Source organism: Sitodiplosis mosellana, unplaced genomic scaffold (assembly GCF_009176505.1).
Source record: "Sitodiplosis mosellana isolate CC-2019 unplaced genomic scaffold, AAFC_SMos_1.0 Smas_scaffold_3, whole genome shotgun sequence".
Taxonomy (NCBI): domain Eukaryota; kingdom Metazoa; phylum Arthropoda; class Insecta; order Diptera; family Cecidomyiidae; genus Sitodiplosis; species Sitodiplosis mosellana.
Window position 1 is genome coordinate 5,124,624 of NW_022595246.1, and position 22,276 is coordinate 5,146,899.

The 22,276-nt window shown below is 35.7% G+C and overlaps 6 protein-coding genes across 11 annotated transcripts in view; 4 read left to right on the forward strand and 2 right to left on the reverse strand.

The window, feature by feature from the left end:
- Window positions 1–18: 18 nt before the first annotated feature.
- LOC129566074 (Bardet-Biedl syndrome 1 protein homolog) lies at window positions 19–2,656 on the reverse strand. Its single transcript, XM_055441611.1, has 8 exons — window positions 2,300–2,656; window positions 2,124–2,239; window positions 1,933–2,052; window positions 1,687–1,860; window positions 1,088–1,493; window positions 824–892; window positions 332–765; window positions 19–270 (listed from the first exon to the last, which is right to left on the reverse strand). Exons 1-8 carry the CDS (start codon window positions 2,577–2,579, stop codon window positions 61–63), a joined length of 1,809 nt encoding a protein of 602 aa, XP_055297586.1. The 5' UTR covers window positions 2,580–2,656; the 3' UTR covers window positions 19–60.
- Window positions 2,657–4,848: 2,192 nt separating this feature from the next.
- LOC129566073 (ubiquitin-conjugating enzyme E2 S) lies at window positions 4,849–8,299 on the reverse strand. Of its 2 annotated transcripts, none has more exons than XM_055441610.1 (4): window positions 7,323–8,299; window positions 6,806–6,953; window positions 6,457–6,647; window positions 4,849–6,283 (listed from the first exon to the last, which is right to left on the reverse strand). In XM_055441610.1, the coding sequence occupies exons 1-4, from the start codon at window positions 7,329–7,331 to the stop codon at window positions 5,996–5,998; spliced, it is 636 nt and encodes a 211-aa protein (XP_055297585.1). In that variant the 5' UTR covers window positions 7,332–8,299; the 3' UTR covers window positions 4,849–5,995. The 2 variants fall into 2 exon arrangements, with proteins under 2 accessions (XP_055297585.1, XP_055297584.1); XM_055441609.1 differs by having other exon boundaries at window positions 8,126–8,253.
- A 271-nt stretch (window positions 8,300–8,570) lies between these two features.
- On the forward strand, window positions 8,571–12,098 carry LOC129566075 (uncharacterized). Its single transcript, XM_055441612.1, has 6 exons — window positions 8,571–10,229; window positions 10,350–10,461; window positions 10,547–10,690; window positions 10,820–11,165; window positions 11,279–11,390; window positions 11,503–12,098. The coding sequence occupies exons 1-6, from the start codon at window positions 8,867–8,869 to the stop codon at window positions 11,637–11,639; spliced, it is 2,214 nt and encodes a 737-aa protein (XP_055297587.1). The 5' UTR covers window positions 8,571–8,866; the 3' UTR covers window positions 11,640–12,098.
- On the forward strand, window positions 11,562–15,487 carry LOC129566076 (luciferin sulfotransferase). Of its 2 annotated transcripts, XM_055441614.1 has the most exons (6): window positions 11,562–11,689; window positions 12,454–12,648; window positions 13,841–14,075; window positions 14,288–14,613; window positions 14,754–14,848; window positions 14,923–15,487. In XM_055441614.1, exons 2-6 carry the CDS (start codon window positions 12,492–12,494, stop codon window positions 15,223–15,225), a joined length of 1,116 nt encoding a protein of 371 aa, XP_055297589.1. In that variant the 5' UTR covers window positions 11,562–11,689; window positions 12,454–12,491; the 3' UTR covers window positions 15,226–15,487. The 2 variants fall into 2 exon arrangements, with proteins under 2 accessions (XP_055297589.1, XP_055297588.1); XM_055441613.1 differs by lacking the exon at window positions 11,562–11,689 and having other exon boundaries at window positions 12,247–12,648.
- Window positions 15,462–20,476, forward strand: LOC129566078 (ADP-ribosylation factor-like protein 6-interacting protein 1). Its single transcript, XM_055441616.1, has 3 exons — window positions 15,462–15,984; window positions 16,200–16,571; window positions 16,927–20,476. The coding sequence occupies exons 1-3, from the start codon at window positions 15,961–15,963 to the stop codon at window positions 17,125–17,127; spliced, it is 597 nt and encodes a 198-aa protein (XP_055297591.1). The 5' UTR covers window positions 15,462–15,960; the 3' UTR covers window positions 17,128–20,476.
- A 535-nt stretch (window positions 20,477–21,011) lies between these two features.
- LOC129565569 (uncharacterized) overlaps window positions 21,012–22,276 on the forward strand; it is a 104,060-nt gene continuing 102,795 nt past the window's right edge. For 3 of the 4 annotated variants that reach the window (XM_055440583.1, XM_055440579.1, XM_055440580.1), the window contains exon 1: window positions 21,012–21,831. The gene's annotated coding sequence lies outside the window, so the exon portion shown is untranslated. The remainder of the gene's footprint in view (window positions 21,832–22,276) is intronic. The other variant, XM_055440581.1, reaches the window with a different exon arrangement.

Below are 22,276 nucleotides of genomic sequence, written 5' to 3' on the forward strand. Positions count from 1 at the left end.
AGATTTGGTTTATTCTTGCAATTACACAACACATCAATAAATAATTTGAAAGTTGTATTTTTAGTAAATATCTTGTTGAAAAATCTCTGGTGTTGGCATTGAAATAGTGGCTGCTAAAATTGGCTTGGCCTGATTTGATTTCAAGATCATCACACGAACATTCGCTGTATCTGGTGTGAGATCACTTGGTTGAAGTCCATCGTCTGGATCGACAACTGCCGTCACTGGGAAATTTATTTTAATTGGAGCATTGGGCACTATTAACGGTAACTGAAAATATGGAACAATTAAAACGAGTTGAAGTCCAATTTAGATTGAATCAAAAAATTACTTTTTGAAAGGCTTTCTTCAGCAGAAAGTGTCGGTGGTCACAATGAAGTAAAACACATAGATCGGACGCAACTTTGCGCGATGACATATTCTCAATTATCAAAAAGAGTTGAAAATCAGGACCCAAACCGCACACTTCAGCTGCGAGTTTGATTGGTGTCTGTCCAATATCGCCGGAAATGGTGCTTTCAGCTGAATTGATCACTTCAACCGTTTCTCTTGCGGCTATTAATCTGAGGCGCCATAACTCGGTAAGGAAATTATTATAAATCGCAGGTGCATTTTCACGCTCTCGAATCGTTTGCTCGATAAATACTTTCGTTTTCTTTGGTATTTGTAATGATCCCGAACGATCATTATGTTTGTCATAGAAGTCGACTATCTCCACGGTAAACTCAGCCGTCCGTTTGAGTATTTTGATGATTAGCGATCCCTCTGTAAGAATTTGTTTTGTTCAATTTGTTTATTAGCATTAAATTATAAGAAAGTATACCAATTGTAATCAAAACAAGCACATGATCCTCTTGACCTAATCGTCCAAAAGCCATTGCCGATACGGTTTCTATGAAAATAGTAGAAGTGTTATTCTTTGTAGTTGAAGGTTTCATATAACCAATTGTTTGTAGCGAAAATAAAAACAAATCTACATTTATCGTAGGCTAAAAATTTCACTATTGATAGCACTAGAGTCAAGAACTAATTATAAGCTTCAGACACAAATTCGTTGCCCGCTTCCAAATCAATTGACTTGAAATACCTGAAACACTAAATTGATCCACAATCACTTTATTCGAATAAATTTGCACTAGTCCGCCACGCAATGCGACACAAACCAATGTTTGGCCAACATGCGATAGAGTTATTGACACCATACATATGGCTGGTTCAGGTAGAATTACGCCCCATAACCGTTTTCCTTTCTTTGAGAAACACTCAAGTGTTTTATCGATGCATACAACGATTATTGTTTGATCGATGGGCAATAGAGAGAGTCCAACAGCGGGGTGATCAATTTTGAAAATCGATTTTCCTTCTAACCATCCACGCCGTAGCATACACACATCACCCTGTCGCGTCGCAACTACAATGCGAAAATCGTGTTCATATTGACCGCTAACTGATATCAAGCTCGGCGTTGCCGTCATCGACGAAGAAGTGCGAGCCTATAAACGGAGAATGCAATCAATATGTGCTATAATAAATTGGCTTTTGGAATTGAAAAATTGGTTGCGTTACAGTAACATATTATTCGTTTTTATAAATCGATATAATTTAGCATTAAAAAAATCAATTATCAATATATTGGACAATTATACTATTTGTAATTTCTATTCCATCACATCGACAGCCACTTACATGCTGTAATACTGAGAACGATTGTGTGTCCAAAATAATAATCTCGCCCGACTCGCTGGCGATTATCAGGTATGAAACGATGCTTGAGCTACTCGTATTTCGTCGTATTGTGTCCATGGCCACGATTGTTGGCAGCCGCAGTAATTCTTTGTCCGCATTTTTGGCAATGAAATCCTTTTTCGAAAACACAAACACTTATGATTTACATGAAATTGGTCAAGGTTACCCATATATTGGATACAGTACTTGCTGCTCATCTTCTGGCAATGAAATTAGTTTCTGCGACATAAGGGTCAGTTCACTGATGCGTATCGTTTTCAAATTCTTCACCAGTTCTGGAATTTGTCCAGATTTTTCAAATGGTAGCTGCAAACCGGAATAACATCATTTCTCGGTGCACGTGTGTGTATGTGTAATATGAATAATGTATATCGTACCTTTCTCCATATTTCCTTCTCAAGTGGATCTATTTTTAGGCTGGGAAATGTGTACTTGAAGAACGGTTTCATATTTTTGTAAAAATACACAGCTGGCCCGATGGCAACGGCAATCACTGCACAACCAATAAAATCTAATTTTAGTTCTATGTTCATGCAGTGTATGCATTACTTGCCTGGTAGTTTTGGATCATTGTCGTCAACGTAGAACGATTTTAGGCTGGATGGAATGCCTGGTAATGTTTGTTCACTGACAAGCGTCGTTCCTTTGTACACTTTCAACTTGGGCTTCTCATCCGATTTGAAGCTCTGTGGAATTTCCACAATGACCAACTTAAAATAGTCATCGTTCCTCAAATCGACTAGAGTCAAATATGCTGGAAATGTTCGCAGTATTGTATTTTGCTCCGATTGAGCATCTAACCATTTCTTTGACGTTCTATCACCCGAAAGCATGTTGAAATGGCAACGAAATTTATTCTCTGGAAATTACAATAAATCTACAGACACTCACCTCATCGTCTTATCTGTACGATAAAAATTCAATGACTACAACATGTGAATGACGTTGTTGACTAGTGTTTAGAATGCGTTGTCTTGGTAACCAATTTCGTATGTCAAAGCACACGTTTAACGAATAAAACTATCTGATTATGATTTTTCTGTAGACTAGACGGATTATCCGAATGTCAGCTTCCTTTTGGGCTAAAATTTTATATTGCATTTCTAGTTCCAATAATTATGCCTTAATTTACCTGCAATTTCAAAATATCTTCTGCAGAGGAAGTGAACACAGATAATTAAAGGAATTAATGGAGATTAAGAGTGATCTGTGGTATCTACTCAGTTTTTCTGGAACTACAACAATTTGGGTTATGTCTTGCCTTGCCTTGCCTGAAACCACTATATATATATATCGAACAATTTAGGCCAACTCTTCGGAGTTTTGAAGTTCAGAACGATACAGTCTCTTTGTGTATTTGAAATATCATCAAGTTTCCTTTGCTTCTCAGTCAAAGAGTGAAAAAATGCATTTTAACGAAGTAACATTTTCAGTAGTTTTATTATTTTCTTCTTTTACTTAAAATCATTTGAATATACAGAGTGTTGAATGAATATTCCATTGTTATTTTAGCTCGTGCCTAACTGAATTGTGCCACGAATCATCATGGATGTTGAAATGCCACCGGCACAAGATTCACCGAAGCACATTCTGAATGCATTGAATGATGATTGTATTCAGTCAATATTTCGTCAAATGGACAACGTACGAGACTTCTTGAGTGCAGCAGAAACATGCCTTCGTTTCCAGGAAAATGCCAAGCTCATTTTCCGGGCAAAGTACAGAAAGATCCGAGTTAGTGAATTGTTATGGCATATCAATCATGCCAATGCCATAATGGTGGTTCAATTGCAAAGTTTGCTCAGCATCTTCGGCCATTTGATCATGGACATTTATTTCATTGGGCAATATTCAAAATATCACGGCGATATTCAAAATATGATTGCAGATTATTGTGGAAGAACATTAGGGATATTTAGAATTCATTTATTTCCTTATTACAAATCAGTGGTCAACTTCAAAACTCGATCACGATTTCAAGTGTTAGAAGATCTAGAAATACATAATACAAATGTTCACAATTTCGAATATCATACGCAACTAAGAAGATTGATCATAGAAGGGCAGCGCATAACAGATTTCGACTGGCTTATTCAACCATTTCCGCGATATCAACCATATTGCGATTTGATCAGGCCATTGAAATCTTGAAATTAAATCCACAACTGAAAAGCCTGTACATTCGTTTGTGTAATCGAATTACACCACATAATTACGAAAACATCGCAAATCTGACACCAAATCTGGAAAAACTATTTTTGTGGTTGCATGATGACGCATGAAGGCCTCCTTCACATAAGCAAATTGCGGTACCTGAAGTATTTGGCTGTTTGTTCGAATACTAATATTCCTGTGGGTAGATTAATAGATCTGGATTGAATATTTTGCAATTGAAATATCTGAAAAAACTCTGTCTCACGCAAATGACCGACGAAACACTCATCGATTATGTTAAATATTTGCCGGCTTTGGAAGAAATGATCTGTGCGGAACAGGACAATATTAGGAGAATTCGGACGAAAATAACTTTACCGGGTATTGGAAGAGCACTGAAATACGGTGATACGAAAAAAAAGACAATAGACTTGGATGGATTTAAATCGGTTTTAAATTTAGCAAAGCAGAATCGTGTCAAAGTGACAATCAACATTAAAGATTGTAAAATCAATGTATTATTGGAGGCAAATCGTAAATGGCTCGAACTTTATACTGGAGATTCTTTATCAGGGTATTAACCAGTAAATGATATTGAGATGTTTAAACCTTATTGACACTTCTTAAAAAAAAAGAAAGTATGTAACAAACATAAATGGAAATTTCATTGTTTGCAACAAATACCATTTGTCAAAGCATTCAACACACGTATAATGAATAAAACAATTCGATTTTTTCTGATTTTATTTTTCGATTGAAGACTTTTTTTCTCAATGTTTTTTTTTTCGTTAATCGTTTTATTTTATTTTCTCTCTCATTGCAATTATTAGATAATACACTCCATTTCATTCTTAGTCAAATATTATTTTTGGTCATTCCCTCCATTTTCGAACCGAATGGTGAATACTTGTGGTGATTTTTTTTATATTAATTGCAGAGTAACATGCATTTTTTTCGTTTTTAATTTTAAATTTAATCTATGGAAAATGTTCGCTTTGTTATAAATCGTTCCAATGTGTTTTTGTTTTCTTTTTAAATCTAAATGATGAAACCAGTTGTTTGTTCGTTCGAAGTGATGTGTGGACAAATAAAAAATAATGCGAAAATTCGCATTGCAAGAACCATAACGGTCACATGTGATCTATCTATTTACATATATATCAAATGCATGTTTTCTTAATACCTGTTTTTTTGCTTCATCCTTTTCAATTGTTTAATTCTTTTTTCTTTTATGAATTGTATTATTGTTATCATTTTGTTTTTAAACTCCGTTTATTTTTCTTCTATTGGATATCAGCTGATTTTAGAATGTGATCGATTTTCAGTCATGCTTAAATTGGTTTGCTGCATATTCTCTTGTAACAATTAAACAATCATGACTTAAAAAAAATGATATTTGTTTTTCTCTTTCATCTTTTTTTTGTTAGACGACAATTAGAAATGTGAAAATAAGTTACTGCTTAAACGATATACGGAATTTTCTCTAATCAGAAGAAGAAAATTTCCCTAATGAAAATGACACAAAACAGTCAGCGACACAGACAATTTTCAAATGAAATCACAAAACAAAGGCCGAAAAAACCTTCAAACGAAAAATTATCCGTGCATTAAATCATTTTGATAGCTTAAGAAGTAGTGTCGGTTTGGTTTACACGCAGAAAAAAATTGGTCAAAATCCCGAAATTATATGTACGAAAATACGAATTTAGCAGTGCTTTTTTTGTTATATCTTACGACGTCCAATTACAAAACCATAGCCAATCAATCAACACACCACACGATATTAATTTATCTCTTTTACTCCCTCTTTCTCACTTTTTTCGTTATAAAAAATATATATATATCCTGAACACTTTTCAAACGCCTAACACTCGGTGAAGTAGCTAAAAACGCTATTCTTACTACTTTCGATCCCAAACATTCGCACAATTTTTTTATTTTTTGATTTTCTTTTCGTTTTTTTTTTAGTGACACAATAAAAATATATAGAGAAGAAGAAAAAAAAAGATCTGATTCATTTTGTTGTTCTAGAGATTAGGCTCGCTTTTTGTTGATGTTGTTTTCTTTCGTGGTAAAATTAGTAAGTGCATGTCTCTCATAAACGTTTTAGAACGCGTTTTTTGTCTTTGCCTAATTTTTCTTTTCGCTTATCCTGACCATTCGATCGGCTGTCGAGCGCATGCTTCTTTGACTGTGGACCATCGTCGGTGATTGAGTCACCGTCAATTTTCAATGCTTTCGATGATCGCTCGGACTGCGCATGGATTTCAGTCATCATTTTGGCACGCGACGAATAGTCATCGTAATGTTCCAGCAACAATTTACCAGCCTCTTCGTTCAAGGCAGATTCGGCATTCGGTACGATCAACAAGCACTTTACCGTCTGGAAGAAAAAAAATTGTTTATTCAATACGACCAAATTCTGAATCCAGCTTGCCATTGGAAAAATTAGAACAATAGCTTCTAAGCAATGAATTTATTCAAAGAAGAAACGTCTTGAACAGCAATTTAAATTAAGACATTTTTGCTATGATTACGCTGCGGCTTGCAACTTACCAAAAGAATGTGTTTAATGCCCAAATCGGGTTTCCAGTCCTTTTTCAGTGTGTTGACGCAGATTTCACCATTGGCCGCAACATTCGGATGGAAGATTTTTGTGAGGAAATACGCTTTTGGTGGCGTTTGTGGGAAATCTTTACCCAATACCAATTTCACCCGGAAAAATCCACCAGCATATGGCGTACCAGCTGTGAGAGAAAAAAACAATGACGAAATTGTTGTTCAATTCTTAAAACTCAATTAAAAACACCGAATCAAAAATGAACATAGATCGTAAAATTCTATGAACATAGCACTTGAACACATCACATCCGGCAGCTAATAAAATGGATGTTTGTTTACAAACCTGGTCCCTCAAGCACAGCTTGAATATCAGTTACGTCGGATTCGTTGATTTGTACTTTAATACCTTCGGGTGAATTTGTATGGATGTCATGCATTTCCTTCACCACTTGGCGAATTATTTGTGGCGACAAATTTTCTACATTCGATGACTGCGACCGAGAAATAAAAGAGAGAAACAAAAATAAAGCGAATGCATTCAATTAAAAATAGAGCCACGGTAATAATATTTATTTTGGAGAATGAGCATGATGCATGCGGTGAACGAGAGAGAGGGATCGAGCAAATCTATTTCTAAAACGAATTCGCACCATTTGCGCTAAACAAATAATAGATTACATATAGTAATAGTGCGCGCAAGTGAGTCTATCAACATGGAGGCCAAATTGATTTTCATCACATCTCTATATTTGAATTGTGCCAAACAGATACACCATGATTTTTCGTGGACAATAACACGTTATACCAAAAGACAAAAAAAAATGTCTCAAAAACAAACGAAATGAAAATTGTCTACTTACGGCATTCATTTTTGGTTGAATATTTTATTTATGCTTTAAATCTAATGGATTAAAAAAAACTAAATTTTTTGCTGTTCACTTGCAACAGAAAACCGTTTTGATTAGCTAAGATCAATGTGAACTTCTTTCACGTTTTCGTTCAGTTGGCTTTTGTCGAATCTATTGCCTGGTGTGTCGAACAAGAAAAAAAAGTACGATTGTCGTTCTCACACTCAAAGTTCTCTCTCATTTGTTTGTGTATTAATTGCTATTGTATTTATAGAGGCGCTAGCCAACTGTGTGTGTTGTGTGTGCAGCACAAAATGCGATTAAACTATTCGTCAATGTTTGAATTTTCCACTAAACACAACAATAGCGAAACCAAAATTGCTAATTAGAAAAAAAACCCTTCGTTTCTTTTTTCAACTAATTACAAACGACGACAGATGAAAAAAAAAATTGGAACACACATGAATAATTTTTGATAGAGACCATCGATAGCCGTTCGATGGAGAGAAGACAGAACGAACGAACGAAAAAAAAATATGTCTATTTGACTAAGAATTAATGAACGATGTTGATGTGAATGTGTGTATAAAGAAAAATCATGCCAAAAAAATGTGTGCGTGATAAACGAACGAACGACTAAATAACACACAATGCTTTGAGACGTTTTTCCTCTCTGTTTTTTGTTGTTGTGGCTCTTCGCCTCACGCTCTCTTACTCTCTCACTCTCTCTCACTCTCTCTCTCTCTCTCTCTCTCTCTCTCTCTCTCTCTCGTCTAGTAGTAGCCGCACACAATTTCAGTTTCATACACACGCACCGCACATAGAGACACCATTGCTTAGATTTTTTCTGCTTTTGAATTTCAAACACTACACTACTATGAAGCGATCTCTTTTTTACTCGGTTAAAATCGAATCAAGTGCGCTCTATGTTGTTGAAAGAAATACAGCAGCACGCGCGACACAGTGTTGACGGTTCGTTAAATGCATGGACGACACATACAGTCGTCTCGCTCATACTTACGCAATGCCATTGTAGTATAAACATATATTTTGAAGCGGGAGCCTACAAACACAGCAGCAGCAACAACACAACGTACAGTCAAGCAAATGCTGTATGTTCAACGGTTTTCGGCGAATTCAAGCCAATGTCACATCTTATCTCAATCCATCTGCTCTCTTTTCGCCACCGCAGCGAATCAACCAATTCGAATATATTTTGCTACGGTAAAATGGACCAAACCAACCGCTCTCTCACACACTTGATGGATGCTTTACACGTTTTTGTCTTACAGGAATGCAATTGGAATCGACAACAGGGTAAAAGAGTGCAAACACGTTGTTTCATGTCAAACAGTTAACCGTGAACATTTTGGAATGTCAACCGTAACATACAGATGCGTTGTTTGAACTCAAATTTGCGTTAATAACTGCATTTAGAATGTTTTAATTGCTTGTTTGCAACAGAGAATTTTGAACTTTAATTTTTGAATCCTTTTTTAATACGGTTGCTTTTGTGAAGAAAAAAAAGAAGTGAATTACGATCGTAAAACGGGAAAATGGTGCGCGAACGACGCAAATCGTTCTATGAAGCTATTCGGCGTATTGCCGATTTAACATTAATTCCTTCACAATCAACGATTGTTGAATCTCCGAAAAGGAAAATAGCACGTCGACAAGAGCCGCCAAAACCACCCCGAAGAAGCAATCGTTTGCGTGGTATTCATGTGGCCGAATCAAGTCTGAACATCCCAATTCGTCGTCAAACTCGTTCGAATAAAACTCAAACCAATTCAACAAATGTTGCAAATGCCGCACAACAACCGAGAAAAATTCAATGTCGACGGGTCACAGTGGCATTGGAACGAATGAGCACCCAAACAATGAACGAAATGCTCGGTATTGAAAATTCAACCGTACCACCTTTTAGTCCACCTGCACTAGCCGCAAGCATTGTTCATGTTTCGCCGAGAAGAATCGCAACTCGACGATGTACGGTCAATCTTGAACGCATGGATTTATCGAGCTATCGAGTGCTGCCGCCAATTGAGGAAAGTGTGCATGAAGATCAACCTGAGCAGCAAGATGAATTAGTTGTTGAGCAGCCAGAATTGGAAATTGAACTATCATCAGCACCAACACCAGCTATTGAGTTACCGTTACAAGATATCGAGCTCCGTGGACTAGATGATTCCGATATTATTATGCAAATGGAAGACTTGCCGGTTGAAGATGTGGCGATTGAAGAAGACGTGTCAGTGGACACATTAACCGAAACTGAAGCCGTTGCAGAAATATTGGTCGATACGATGAGCTCCTTTGGATTATTTCAACTAGGATTGCCACGACCGTCAACACCGACACCACCACCAAGACAACGAACATCATTGGATGCACCGTTGACACCAGGCAAAATTGTCGATGAAATGATGGACACAGACTCCGAACATTCACAGGATTGCATCGTTTCATTGAGTCGAATGAATTTGAGTGTGGATACGGATAGCGAAGTTCTTGCTTCCACTTATTTTCATTTGCCGTCCGAAACTTCTCTGCGGCCGTGTCGAGCTCTAGTTCCATTTCGGAATCGACACCAACAATCATCACAAACCGAAACCATGATTTCGTGGACTCCTCATGGGAGCATTTCGCAAGATTCGATTGCAGTCGAATGTTCACAGTCAATGAGTGACATTTTTTGTGACCAAACTGGCATCGTCGAGCCCAAAAAAGGATTCATCGATTCCGATCGCATTTCGTATGGTGCTATTGTCAAATACCGAACGGACACATTCGCTGTTAATTGTTTCGATCACGGTGATGACACAATTCGATACCATTTTTTGAGCAAATTCTGTCGATCCTATTGTGCCGCTCTGAATTCACAGTTTACCGGCAAATTGTGCACAACGAAAACAACAGGTATGTATCAGCACCAGAGCTTCTGAAGCCGGGTCCTATGGATCTGATCAACACATTTTACATTTAAAACCAAGTCAGATATTTTGTATTGATTTATTTTTTGAACGCTTTTTCATTTAGCTCGATTGATGGTCAAATACTCCCATGTTGACGAAAGTCAAATTCGTATTCTGGAATACGGTGTAAAGACGACAATCGGAAATGTCAATGTAACCGCAATTCAAGTGCCAAAGTGAGCATTGCTAAGTTATATAATGTGTTTTACATTTTTTGTATTGAATTTAATTTTAATTTGACGCTGTATAATTTTATTTCAGTTTCCCTGGTGCAGCATTGTTTTTGTTTGAGGCAAAAGACGAGAAAACGATCGTTCATGTTGCAAATTTTCGGCTGATAAATGAGCTCGAGTCAGATGCATCGCTGTTAAACAGCAAAATTGACGATATTCGATTTGATGAATCGTATGTTTTTTTTGCCGTTCATTTTCGCTTTTGAATTAATCAATAAATTTATCACATTCATGTTTCTCAATCAAAGTCAGTTAGTTGTGGTTTCGATCTGAATTTATGGATGTGATTTTTTTTTTACAGGATTTTATCTGGCCTATTTTATCAATCTCCACGCAGCACTGACCGTTACATGGATCTAATGGCTGCCACGGCGAAATTTTTGCACATAAGTCGTCAAAGTGGACTCAGTCATTTGATCGTACTTGGTGCGGTTGAAATTGGCATGGAATTTTTGATATATCGATTGACCAAAAATTTTGACGGTAAAGCGTATGTGAGTCCAGAACGTCGTGCATTTTTGGATTGTATGAAGTTAGACTATGATCGAGACACGCTAATTCGGAAATTGAGTCTTCGTGAAATATTAGTCTCAAACCCAGATGATGCACTCATTCATGTGCTTCCAGTCGATGATATTACACTGGAGGTGAGTTATCGGATTACAATTGTTTGGCTCTTCATTTAACAACAATCGCCATCGATTAAATCAATCTTTTCGAATATATTCTAATAAATGAATGTTGGATATTTTCGGTTTAGAAACTGATGAATTACAAGGAAATTAAGAACTATGTGCGAGTTTTGGGCATTCGGCCGCGTGGCTGTGATGCTGTTTTGCAGACTGTGGTCGACGGTGTTGTCGAGATCGTGGGTAAGAGTTGCTTTGTTCATTCAATTCCGAACGGATTCGTTGCTTCGGGAAATGAACATTTTGTTTCCATGCAAAAAAATTGGATTGAAATTAATTGTGTTTTTGTATTCAGATGTAGCGAATCCATTGATTGGGGACTTGGACGAGTATGAGCGATTCGTTCGTGTGCACACAAACGATCATGCCATAGAGCCAATCGATCATGGCGAGCGGTCGAAGAATTCAGTGGTCGTAGAAGAATTAGAATAAGAAGACAAATCCGGTAATAGTTTGGGTCATGAGCAATGCTCATTGAGCATGTAAGTCATTCGTTTTGTTTGAAAAGTGAAAGTAATTTGAAATCTCAGAAGGAAAACAAAAATGTTTACCCATTGTCACACCAACTAACTTTAATATATTTTGGTGCGGTAATCATATGAAGTCCATTATAATATTGATACTGGTTTTTGTGCGACGGCGCAAACCCACAGTTGCGTATGTTTGTGTCTCAATGAAAATATATCGTATTTTATGGCTCTCTCGTTGGTAACTTTCTCCGAAATGTTTAATGAGATATGTCGAAAATGCGACACACCAAATGGAATGTAAACAAAACGCACGGTGTCTTGAGTGTATTAGTGCGTCATTGTACTCATTTTTTCAAATATCATTCAACAAAGTGATATTGCAATTTGTTGAAACAAGAAAATAAAAACCAATTAGTCAATAGATTTTTGAAAATTCGTTTGCATCTTAAATGCTAAAGCCAGAACCAAACTGTTGACAATCTTAGTTATTTCGTAAGTTTAACGTATGCTGTCGCAGCAACCTTTGCAATATTGACTAACTGTCTGCTAAGCCGTTTCTTTTTCGTTTATTTCGATATAAACATTTTACCGTTTGAATTCTTTTCGCCTACCACATATCGTGCCGCGCGAAACGTTCGAAGTAGGGAGAGTGTATTTACACAAGGTATACATATTTCACATGTGAAACCACCACATAAGTCAGTCAATTGCAATATATCCAACGATCACCTTGTATCGTGAATCGTACTTTTAATTAGCTTCGATTTTCTTTACAGTTTGTACGATCGCACCAAAATCCAACGCACGATTCAAAATGATCGAAAGTGTAAATTTACCGAGCATCCATCCAAATGGACCATTCAATAAGATTAGTGACGCTCACATCAGCGATAATTACCGTCTTAAATTTCCGTTTCATATTAAACAAGTCGACCCGATTATCAACCAGAGTTTAATCAAAGACTTCACTGGTAGTGAATTTTTCTTAATTTTTATTTTTGCATAAATAAGAATGTTTGAATGTTGGAGTGTTTTCCATCCAAAAATGAATTCGACAATAAGTAACAATTTTTTTGAATCGGAAAAAAATTGACCAAGTTTGTGTTTTGCTTGAAAAAAAGACGGTATTTCAAAACATCGAATAATGCTGACGTTTTTCATTGTAGTAGTTAACAGCACTTGATGGGAAACTAATTTATGCCAGATTTACGCAATGCAAACATATTTTTATTTATACAAGTTTTTTTCAAGTTGTTGTTGTGATTTTGATCGGAAGTCCGATAAAATATGTGGAAAAAATATATGCGGAATTTTTTAGAGTCATTTTCATTTGTTCAACAGTTTTCATGAATTTCCAATGTGACATTTATTAGTAAAGTAAATGATGACACAGATTTTGCATCATCAAAACATGCATTCGTCATATTTGTTCAATTGATGGACAAGTCTAGCCAACGAATACCATATCTAATTGATTGTAAACATTCGAAACATTTTTCTTAACAATATTTACTCAATCGAAAGCACTGGTGAAACAATCATTTGTTGTGAATTAGCGTTTGGTCTGAACTTCAGACTCTGAAGTGGCGCTATTGTGCTCATCTTTTGTTTGAAATCTGTTGAGGCACCGTTCAAAAGGTGCACGATTTCAATCAGATATCTTTTACATAGATAATATAGAGGGAATATCGATTGTAATCGTAATCTACAGATCGTATCGTCAGAAACCAGCATTTGAAATTGAATTTTGATGACTCTTATTTCATAAGATGCACATTTGTTAAGAAAATGATACTTTTTCTTATTGAAATCAGATTTTTCATACTAATGTTGTTTTGCATCTGGATTGCATATGCACGTATAGTGGAATATATCCGATTATTTGCTTTTCATAGCGAACATTTCAAACAACCTGATGTTTATTAATGTGGCAAACCGGTTGTGATTAATTGTGTCGCGTGCTTACAGCTCGTGCACTTTGTCGGTTTTACGAACAAAATTATGTATTTATTCAATTTCATTCTGTTTGCCTGTAGTAATCGTTACACTCAGGAAACAAATTTATTCTATTACATTCATGACTTGATATTGTAGGCTATTATATGTTTGTTAATGTGGATATCGATTGAATTGGTAAAATGACATTGTGACCTTTGATTATAGGTGAGAAAGATGGATTCGTTCAAGTGGGTCCGAAGAAGTACCTTTTTCCTGGTACATTTAAAAAGCATGCCGAACACTTTTACAATTTCAAAGCACGCAACGATGATATCTGGATTGCCACTTATCCTCGTTCAGGAACAACATGGACCCAAGAATTGGTGTGGATGATTGCCAACGATTTGGATTATGAAGCGGCGCAGCGCGATTTTCTCACCAAACGATCACCATTTTTTGAGTAGGTTTTTCTTTTGAATAAATAAGATTAAGAAATCTAAATGAATATTTGATTAACATATTTCTTCTTCTTAATATTTGATTGGAAATTTCCGATGAATCAATCGAATATTTTTCAATTAATTCAAGAAAATCGAATTTTAATGCAATGACAAGAAAAGATAAAATAGAATTTGATAAGAAAAATAATTATTTTCTCGTTTCCAATCCCAGATTTTGCGTTTTTATGCACGACAAAACCAAGCAAATGTTCATCGACGAACACGAGGGAAATATAAGAAATCAAGATACGATCCGAGCAATTAGCGTCCCGGGCTACGAATTCATTCCGAATATCGCTGAAAGGCGATTTATTAAAACCCATTTACCATTTTCATTGATGCCGCCAAGTGCGATGAACGAACGTGCTAAAATCATTTACGTTGCTCGCAATCCAAAAGACGTTGTGGTTTCGTATTATCATCTGTCTCGCCTATATCGAACCACCGGCTATGTTAACGATTTCGATCAGTTTTGGGATTATTTCGAAAACGATTTAGGTGAATTGATATGAAAATGAGTTTTTTTTTCGCTTTGGATTTTTGAATGCATCATTTTTATATAAGAAATGTTGAAATCGGAAACCAAATTTTTTTTCAAAAAAAAAAGGCTGATTTGGAACAATTGTTTTATTTTTCAGTCGCTTGGTCTCCATACTGGGAGCATATCAAAGAAGGCTGGGCTCATCGTCATGAGCCAAATGTCTTATTCATGTTCTATGAAGAAATGAACAAAGTGAGTAATCAGTCTAATTGTTTTTTAAATGTTCATAGTATACTTTAAAAAAACCCATCTCTTTCGATCATTAGGATCTTCCAGCGACAATTCGTAAAGTGGCTAAATTCCTGAACAAGTCCATGAACGAGGAAGAAGTAGCAAAACTCTCCAATTACTTAAACATTGAAAACTTTCGCAATAATCCGGCCGTAAATCAGCATGAACTCCGTGAAATTCGCATTTTGAATTCAACCGAACCATCGTTTGTACGCAATGGCAAGTCCACGCTCAAGGGATGGCAGAAAGAATACACACCAGAAATTGTTGAACGTGTCGAGAAATGGGTAGCTAAAAATCTATCTGATACCACCTTACGTTTCCCAGATTTCTCCTGAATAAATATTTTCGTTATTAATTTATTTTTTTCATATCATTTTGTCCAAATGATGAATCTCTTTTTTTAAATATCAGCGTGTTTTTCTTTTCTTGATATGAGCAATGTTTTTTTAGAGATATCATTTGGTTTAGATTAAGACTCAACTGTTACTGGATTTGTTGAATCGTTATGCATTTTTTGACTACTTTGTATATTTTTGAATGTTATACATGAATTTATTTTTATATAGTTGAATTGAATAGAAAATGAAAGAAAACAAATTGCCCGTATGTGTGTTTCATTCATGTGATTTCGCCGTATTACTAAAATCGATAATGTGCTAACGCTGGCAACACTGTGCAGGCATCAAGGCACCGTCAAACAAAGACTAGCAAACAATAATAATCAAAACAAAAACAGCAGTTCGATTAGCAAGCGCCAGAGTGCCGTGGTGATGGTTGTGTTGTGTGTGAATCGGTGAACATGGTTTCGATTTTTAGTACAATACACTAACACAGCATCAGCGACGCTGTTGTACGCATACACTGTCATCATCGTCAGTTTAAAGAATAGAATCGACGCATTAAGACGGGTGGTGGACCTACTGCGATCAATTATAAACAAAACTTGAGTGAAAAAATCGACTTGTTCTGGTGAATCTCGTTGCGAGTGAAGTGAAAATTGTCGTTTGTGAAACCGTTTATTCAATTCCGAATCAATCATTCCATTTGCATTTTTACGAATATTCAACATAATGGCTGACGCAAATTCCGAGCAGGTAATATATAGAGACAGAATTCGTTAAATACGTTATACGTATAGCACAGTATAAGAGAATAAACGCAAAAAATATCGATTTTTCACCAGCAAGTGATTCATATAACGTTAATTTGCTTTTCTTTGATTTTCTATCGTTTTTCTGTTTTTTTTTTCTTCTTCTTTCGGTCGATTTTTCACCGTATTGCAACAAATGACGGGCTTTAATTGGATTAGGCAAAAGAATTCAATAAATTGAAGCACGATTTGGAGGACCATCGTGAATTAATTTTACTCCTCAGTTCAGTGCTAAAATGGGAAAAGAAATTCTATCCAGGGGTCATATTTGGCGCAATCAGTTTCCTGTTTCTGATTTTATGGTTTTTGAACTTGTCGCTGTTGACATTGGTCGGGGTCATTGGCGTTGTAGCTGTCCTAATTGATTACGGTTATCCAATGGTTTCGAAAATCATTTTCAAGCCTGAAAATTGGACTGGCGCCCAAGAGAAGGCCTATGAAGAGGTCGTCAACGAAATCCTAGCCATCAAATTGAAGGTGTGCGGCTTCACCAAATATGCATGCGTACCAAAAGAGGAAAAAACTATCGTGGTAAGTTGAGATTCTTTTCTTCTTTTTCTTCTTCTTCTTCTTTTTCTCCTCTGTGAGATTGATTTGGTGGATTAAAATAATCGATGCGGAAAAAAATGAAGTTGCTACGTAATTTAATCCACTTTTTGTTGGATGACGTAATCGCTCCCATGTAAATTCAAGGTCCCATAGCACGTACATGATGAGTGAGAAAATGAATGAATTTATTGCGATTTTTTTTCTCGCTCATATGAGTCTGTGGCACCGTAATTAACGCGCAATTCACTATTAAGTTTCGATTCATGTTGTTAATTGTTTACACAATTTCAAATTGCTAATTTTTGTTTTTGTGTTTTTTCTTCCTTTTTCGTTTCAGTACTATTTGGGAGCAGCTGGTGGTTTTATTGCGCTCGCCTACGTTGGTTCAGTCATAGACAACTTTTTGCTGAGCTATTTGGCCATTCTTAGTGTTGCATTGTTCCCCGGATTGTGCCGTCACGGTGTTGGCAAAATTGTCATCGAAAAATTGCTGGACCAAGTAAAGCAAATCAAAGAGAAAACCATCAAGAAAAATTAAATTTGCAAAACAAAACAACAACTTTAATTTGCACGCGCTCGACGCACTTCGCATTCCTTTTTTAATTTTTTTTTTATTTTTCTCAAAAAATATGTGTGCGTTGCATTTGTGTCGCTTTCGATAGACAGACAGCGGCTACTATTTAGAAAACAAAAATACCATCCACATACACACACACATAGACAAACATAAAAAAGAAAGAACAACCAAAGCAACCATCGCGTGTATTGCTGACATTTTTTTTGTAACGGCGAGCAACGTTGAGCAGTGATTTCATTTTCAACGCCACAGCACAATTTAGACATAATTTATTATTTACAACAACAACAACAAAATGAAGAAGGACAAAACCCAAAAAATACTAAACATTTAATAATATTACATGTGATTCATAACATTTAATCTTTGATAATGGATAGGAAACAATGTTTACTTGATAACCTAACACAGAGAGAGAGAGAGAGCAAATTTAGAGAGCATTGTACGCACTGAGTTTGCATGTTAGAGAAACGATTTTTTTTCCATTTCCCTAGATCCCAGGCAATGTAACACATACATATTTAAATGGAACATATTTATAGAAAATAGTCATAAAAACATGAAATCAGGCACACCGATAGTAAATCGTCTGACTGACACTTGTTGTTTGGTCGGACGTATTTTCATTGGGACTTTAAATTTGTTTCCAAATTTTTTTCTCGTCGGCCCACATTTGTAGGGGATAATCTATTCAACAAAAAAAAAACTTTTTAAAACTGTTCGTATTTGTAGCTAAATGAAATTTTTAAACAACAACACAAAAATTTATTACTCGAAACGAAAACATTGACTTTATTCAAAAATTAGCTCATGTGTTTGGATTAAACTATATATTAGATGTCATGTCAGAAGCAAACCAATTAATTGAATCGATACCAAAATTTATGACTTTCTTGAAACAAACTAACAAAAAAATTATATTTAAAACAAAATATTTGACATTTTTTATACGGAAATGAGGAGCATGGAATAATTTCGTGCATTTTTTTTCACAAAACATAGCAAAACGAAAAAAATTCTCATCAAATTGATAGATGGTAGAATGAACAAAAAAAATGTAATCGTGTTTGTGTCCAATTTTATAATTTTTACTTATCATTTGCGCGCGCATATAATACTTTATTTTCCACTTGAAAAATTGTTTTCTACATGAGAATTATTTGAATCAAAATGACATCACCATTATCATTCTTGAAAGAAATGTAAACAAAATTGGCTGCTATATTTGTTTTTATCACACCAAAAAAAGGAAGAAATCTGTATCTTTGAAAATTTTACGTACCAAAAACAAAAAACATACCGCCAAAATGCTATGCCCGCCATAAATGTTAATCTCATTCAAAATACGGAGTTTTAATTTACGAATACTGAACAAACAACCAAACAAAAATTGCATTCAATACGACTTGTTTACCATGTTTGCAGCTACCAAAGAATCACTCACAAATTTAAAAATAAATAACGATAATAATAAATGTCCGAATGATAATATTTAATCGAAAGACGAACAGCTAACGCAACAAAAATGCAAATTGAATAGATAATCAAACATTGAACAATTGTACTCACGTATGCAGAATGAGCAAAAGAAGAGAAGAAAAAAGCGAATAAGAAATTTGTAGCACACATACACACAGTTTCATAGATGTGTCCAAAGAATGCCATTGTTTGGTGTCACTCTTTAAATTCGTGTTTTTTTGTTATTTTGATGAGCACTATATATGCGCCCAAATGATCTCATAAATGCGCTGTGGTTTGTTGCTGGTTTTCCCCACCAAAATGCTGAATCAAATTAGCGTTCGACAAATTCAATAATTGGTTTCGCAATTTATTTTTGCATAATATTTTTTTCTCCTTCTCGTTTTGTGACCAACAAAATCATTTTCATGCCGCTCCGCTTACTACTGTTTAAAATGGATAGGTTTTTTTTCCCTCGATCGTCCACTTTGTTTATGTGTATATATCTGTAAGTGCATTATTATGATTCGTGTACCTAATTTTATTGATTTTTATTATGGGTAAAGTCCAAAAACCGATCGAAAAAAAATTTGTTTTACCGCATACGTATCGAGTCAATGGATTGCGACGGTGTCGATGTATTTTATTTCATTTTATCATGGAGCAGAGGGTCATTAATTGAACTCTGCTGATAGACGCCAATTCTCATCTCGTTTGCATACTGATAAAAATGCGTCGAAATAAAATTCATTTTTAGATTCGCAATCATGTCGGTTATCTCTTTTCGTCCAACACTTGTTTTTGTCATCGTTTTATTTGGTGTGTCTCGCGCACGAACATACACGCAAATTAAATTTTGACATAATTGACCTGTCGCTTCATTGACTCCTTCACACTCTTTAACATTGTTTCGGCTGAACAAAAATGAAAATAAAAGAGATAATTTTGAGAACAAAATAAAGATGAAGAACAAATTTTTGAATATCATCAAAAATTAGGTAGCATAAGTTTGACGTTTCTTTAGCATAATTGCAATGTTATTGGTTTTGTTCGAATTCGATATAACCGTATCCAATGTACCAGTACCTATATATTTTAAAGAAAAAAGAACAAACAATGTATTTATGTATTTTAGATTTTTAGCCCGTATTTTATTATTGTATAAGAGATTTGCTAAACAAATTCTGGTTAATTTTTTTTCATTCTTTTTTCATCTTTTGAAACACGCTTAACCAAGAGAAAAACGGCGAGACTTTTTTTCCGTTTGTAAATCTCAATTTTTCGTTCGTTTCCCTAAAATGCGCTTTCAAATGACTATTGTTTTCGTTTTAGAAAAATGAACATTAGTCATGATTTGATCACATGGATGTGAAGCGAGAATGTAGTGGGCATGTATTGGTCTACGTACGGCATTTTTACACTCTCATTCTATTGATATGTTAGAACAACGCTTTTCATTTATTTTCGATTGATTTGTGTGTGATTCATAAGATATTCAATTTTAACTGTGTACTCACATTTTGTACCCTCTACCAAAATCAGAAACAAAAAAAAGAGAAAAACAATTCCTATCGAACTGTGTACAACCTAAATACAAAATTCCAATACAGATGATATTCAAATCTAATCACTTAATCAATAGACAAACAACACAAGAAATAACAAAAAAAAATAACACAAAATTTGAAATCAAGAATACAAATGTCGCATTCATGCGAATTACAATAAACACAGTAAATAAGAAACTTTATAAACGATACAACAATAACAACAAACAAACCAATCTGTCTTGTGCATTTCATTTTATATACACATAAATAGAATTGATATTAAAAGCTAAACCAACTTCAAAGTATTTTCCATTTTTATTTGCAATCGTTTCGGAGTTTCATTTCAGGTAAGCGAAGGGTATGTGTGTGGGATATGGAGGAAGAGTGGCATCGTTCAATTGAATGATTATGGGTTTTGGATGTGAAATTTTCGTGTATTTTATTGTTGTTCCTTCGATTTGAACGCTTGTTATTGAAATGTAATTTTAGATGGGGTACTCAAGATCCAATCGATCTGATCCATCAAATGCGTCACATATCGTTGACTACCGAAATGTTCCGTCCGCACTTGTACCCAACCATTTTCACAAGCCAACGCAATCCCAAACTATTACAAGCCACCGAATAGTTCGTCAACCTTTTTGCTATGTAATGTACGACGGATCCATGTCCTAGTGAGCTATATCTACCAGATTTTTCGATGTAATCAACTCCCGAATAAGAGCATACATGCTCGTTATACAGCAGCAATTCATGAGGGAGTTACTGGCCGTGCATTGAAATTCGTAGTTCGGCGCGGCGAGGCGAGGCGTGGGAGCGCACGCGACATCAATCAAGTCTCCAATGCGCGCTTGCCAATCGCAATATAAACCGTTCGCTGGGGTACATTTTACACAATCCTTTTTTTTACTGTCCATCCATCCGTCGGTTGGTTCGTTTGTTCGTTCCGGCAGTGGAAATTCATGCTGACATAATCATTGAGCTTGCTTTTTTCCCAAGTTTCCGTGTAGAGAATACCAAATGTGTGTATCCATTAAATGCAAACTCATCCACTGGCATACATTCGTTTAATGAGCGAACCTTCTTTCGACTTGTGTCACAGGTATATATATATGTATAATACGAGCAATAGTGTAATGGCAGTTGCTGTCGTTGCCGCACCGTGCTTGCATGTTACTGGATCATTTCATTAGGTGCATCTGTCGCCAATGTTTGTGTATCATCATTTTGTTATTTTTGTGAATGTTAGGTTGGCAACAAGACTCGTTGGCACATGCCATCCACACCAATACATGCATACATCATTTCCTCTCCACCAAAAGGACTCACGCTCGCTCTCTTTCTTTCTCTCGTTTGCCGCGTATACACATTTTCCATCCCATGGATCCGTCACTTCTCCAAACAGACAGAGATAGAGAAAGGGCAAAGAGAGAAACGGAGAGCATTTCTTTCGATGGGAAATTCGAATAACCATTTCGCGTAGATAAAAGCTACAGCACGCTCAGCATCTCAGTTCATTATCAGTTTGGCCGATGATCAAAACAGTCATCCAAAGGAACCAAATCAGTGTTGTATGGTAGATTTTGTTGGTTGAAATACAATAAATAAAAACACATCGAAAGCGAATAACGTTTTTTAATCTGCTTAAAGTGAAATAGTACGTAAACGTATCAATTTCTGTTCTTGTTTTTTTTTCGACTGTCGTTGGAAAATCGGAAAATTCAGTTTAAATCCGAAATGATATAGGATAGTTTTCAGCCGTTGTTTTTTTTTGCGGCTTGTTCGTGTATATATTTTTTGTTAGTTTTTTTTTTGTGCGCCAATACAAAGAGAAAGAGTTGCACAATCTAATCGATTTTCGGCTCAAAGTGCTTTGACGAGACCTGTTTACATACCACATTTGGAGTTCGGCACATGTGCGACACACGCATAGCGAATTTTAAAATTGCACGATAAATTCAATTATACAGTCACATCCGTTTCGACAACGACAAAGCTCAGCACACATAAACACACACCGACTCGATAAAATCGTGAATGTGGAAAAGGGGTCGCATTTTTTCCCTTCTCTTTTTGTGAAAACTAGTGCGCTTTTCATTTCA

Bases quoted from the DNA above. Each gene is read 5' to 3' on its own strand.
- LOC129566075 (XM_055441612.1), top strand. From the start codon at position 8,867: ATGGTGCGCGAACGACGCAAATCGTTCTATGAAGCTATTCGGCGTATT. The intron at 11,166-11,278 runs GTGAGTTATCGG...TTTTCGGTTTAG, and splicing joins TCGATGATATTACACTGGAG to AAACTGATGAATTACAAGGA. The intron at 11,391-11,502 runs GTAAGAGTTGCT...TTTTGTATTCAG, and splicing joins CGGTGTTGTCGAGATCGTGG to ATGTAGCGAATCCATTGATT.
- LOC129566076 (XM_055441614.1), top strand. From the start codon at position 12,492: ATGATCGAAAGTGTAAATTTACCGAGCATCCATCCAAATGGACCATTC. The intron at 12,649-13,840 runs GTAGTGAATTTT...CTTTGATTATAG, and splicing joins TTTAATCAAAGACTTCACTG to GTGAGAAAGATGGATTCGTT. The intron at 14,849-14,922 runs GTGAGTAATCAG...TTCGATCATTAG, and splicing joins TCTATGAAGAAATGAACAAA to GATCTTCCAGCGACAATTCG.
- LOC129566078 (XM_055441616.1), top strand. From the start codon at position 15,961: ATGGCTGACGCAAATTCCGAGCAG. The intron at 15,985-16,199 runs GTAATATATAGA...TAATTGGATTAG, and splicing joins CTGACGCAAATTCCGAGCAG to GCAAAAGAATTCAATAAATT. The intron at 16,572-16,926 runs GTAAGTTGAGAT...TTTTCGTTTCAG, and splicing joins AAGAGGAAAAAACTATCGTG to TACTATTTGGGAGCAGCTGG.
- LOC129566073 (XM_055441609.1), bottom strand. The intron at 6,648-6,805 runs GTTTGTAAACAA...TTTCTCTCACAG, and splicing joins AGCTGTGCTTGAGGGACCAG to CTGGTACGCCATATGCTGGT. The intron at 6,284-6,456 runs GTAAGTTGCAAG...TTTTTCTTCCAG, and splicing joins GCATTAAACACATTCTTTTG to ACGGTAAAGTGCTTGTTGAT.
- LOC129566074 (XM_055441611.1), bottom strand. From the start codon at position 2,579: ATGCTTTCGGGTGATAGAACGTCAAAGAAATGGTTAGATGCTCAATCG. The intron at 2,240-2,299 runs GCAAGTAATGCA...TTGGTTGTGCAG, and splicing joins CAATGATCCAAAACTACCAG to TGATTGCCGTTGCCATCGGG. The intron at 1,861-1,932 runs GTACTGTATCCA...TTTTCGAAAAAG, and splicing joins TGCCAGAAGATGAGCAGCAA to GATTTCATTGCCAAAAATGC.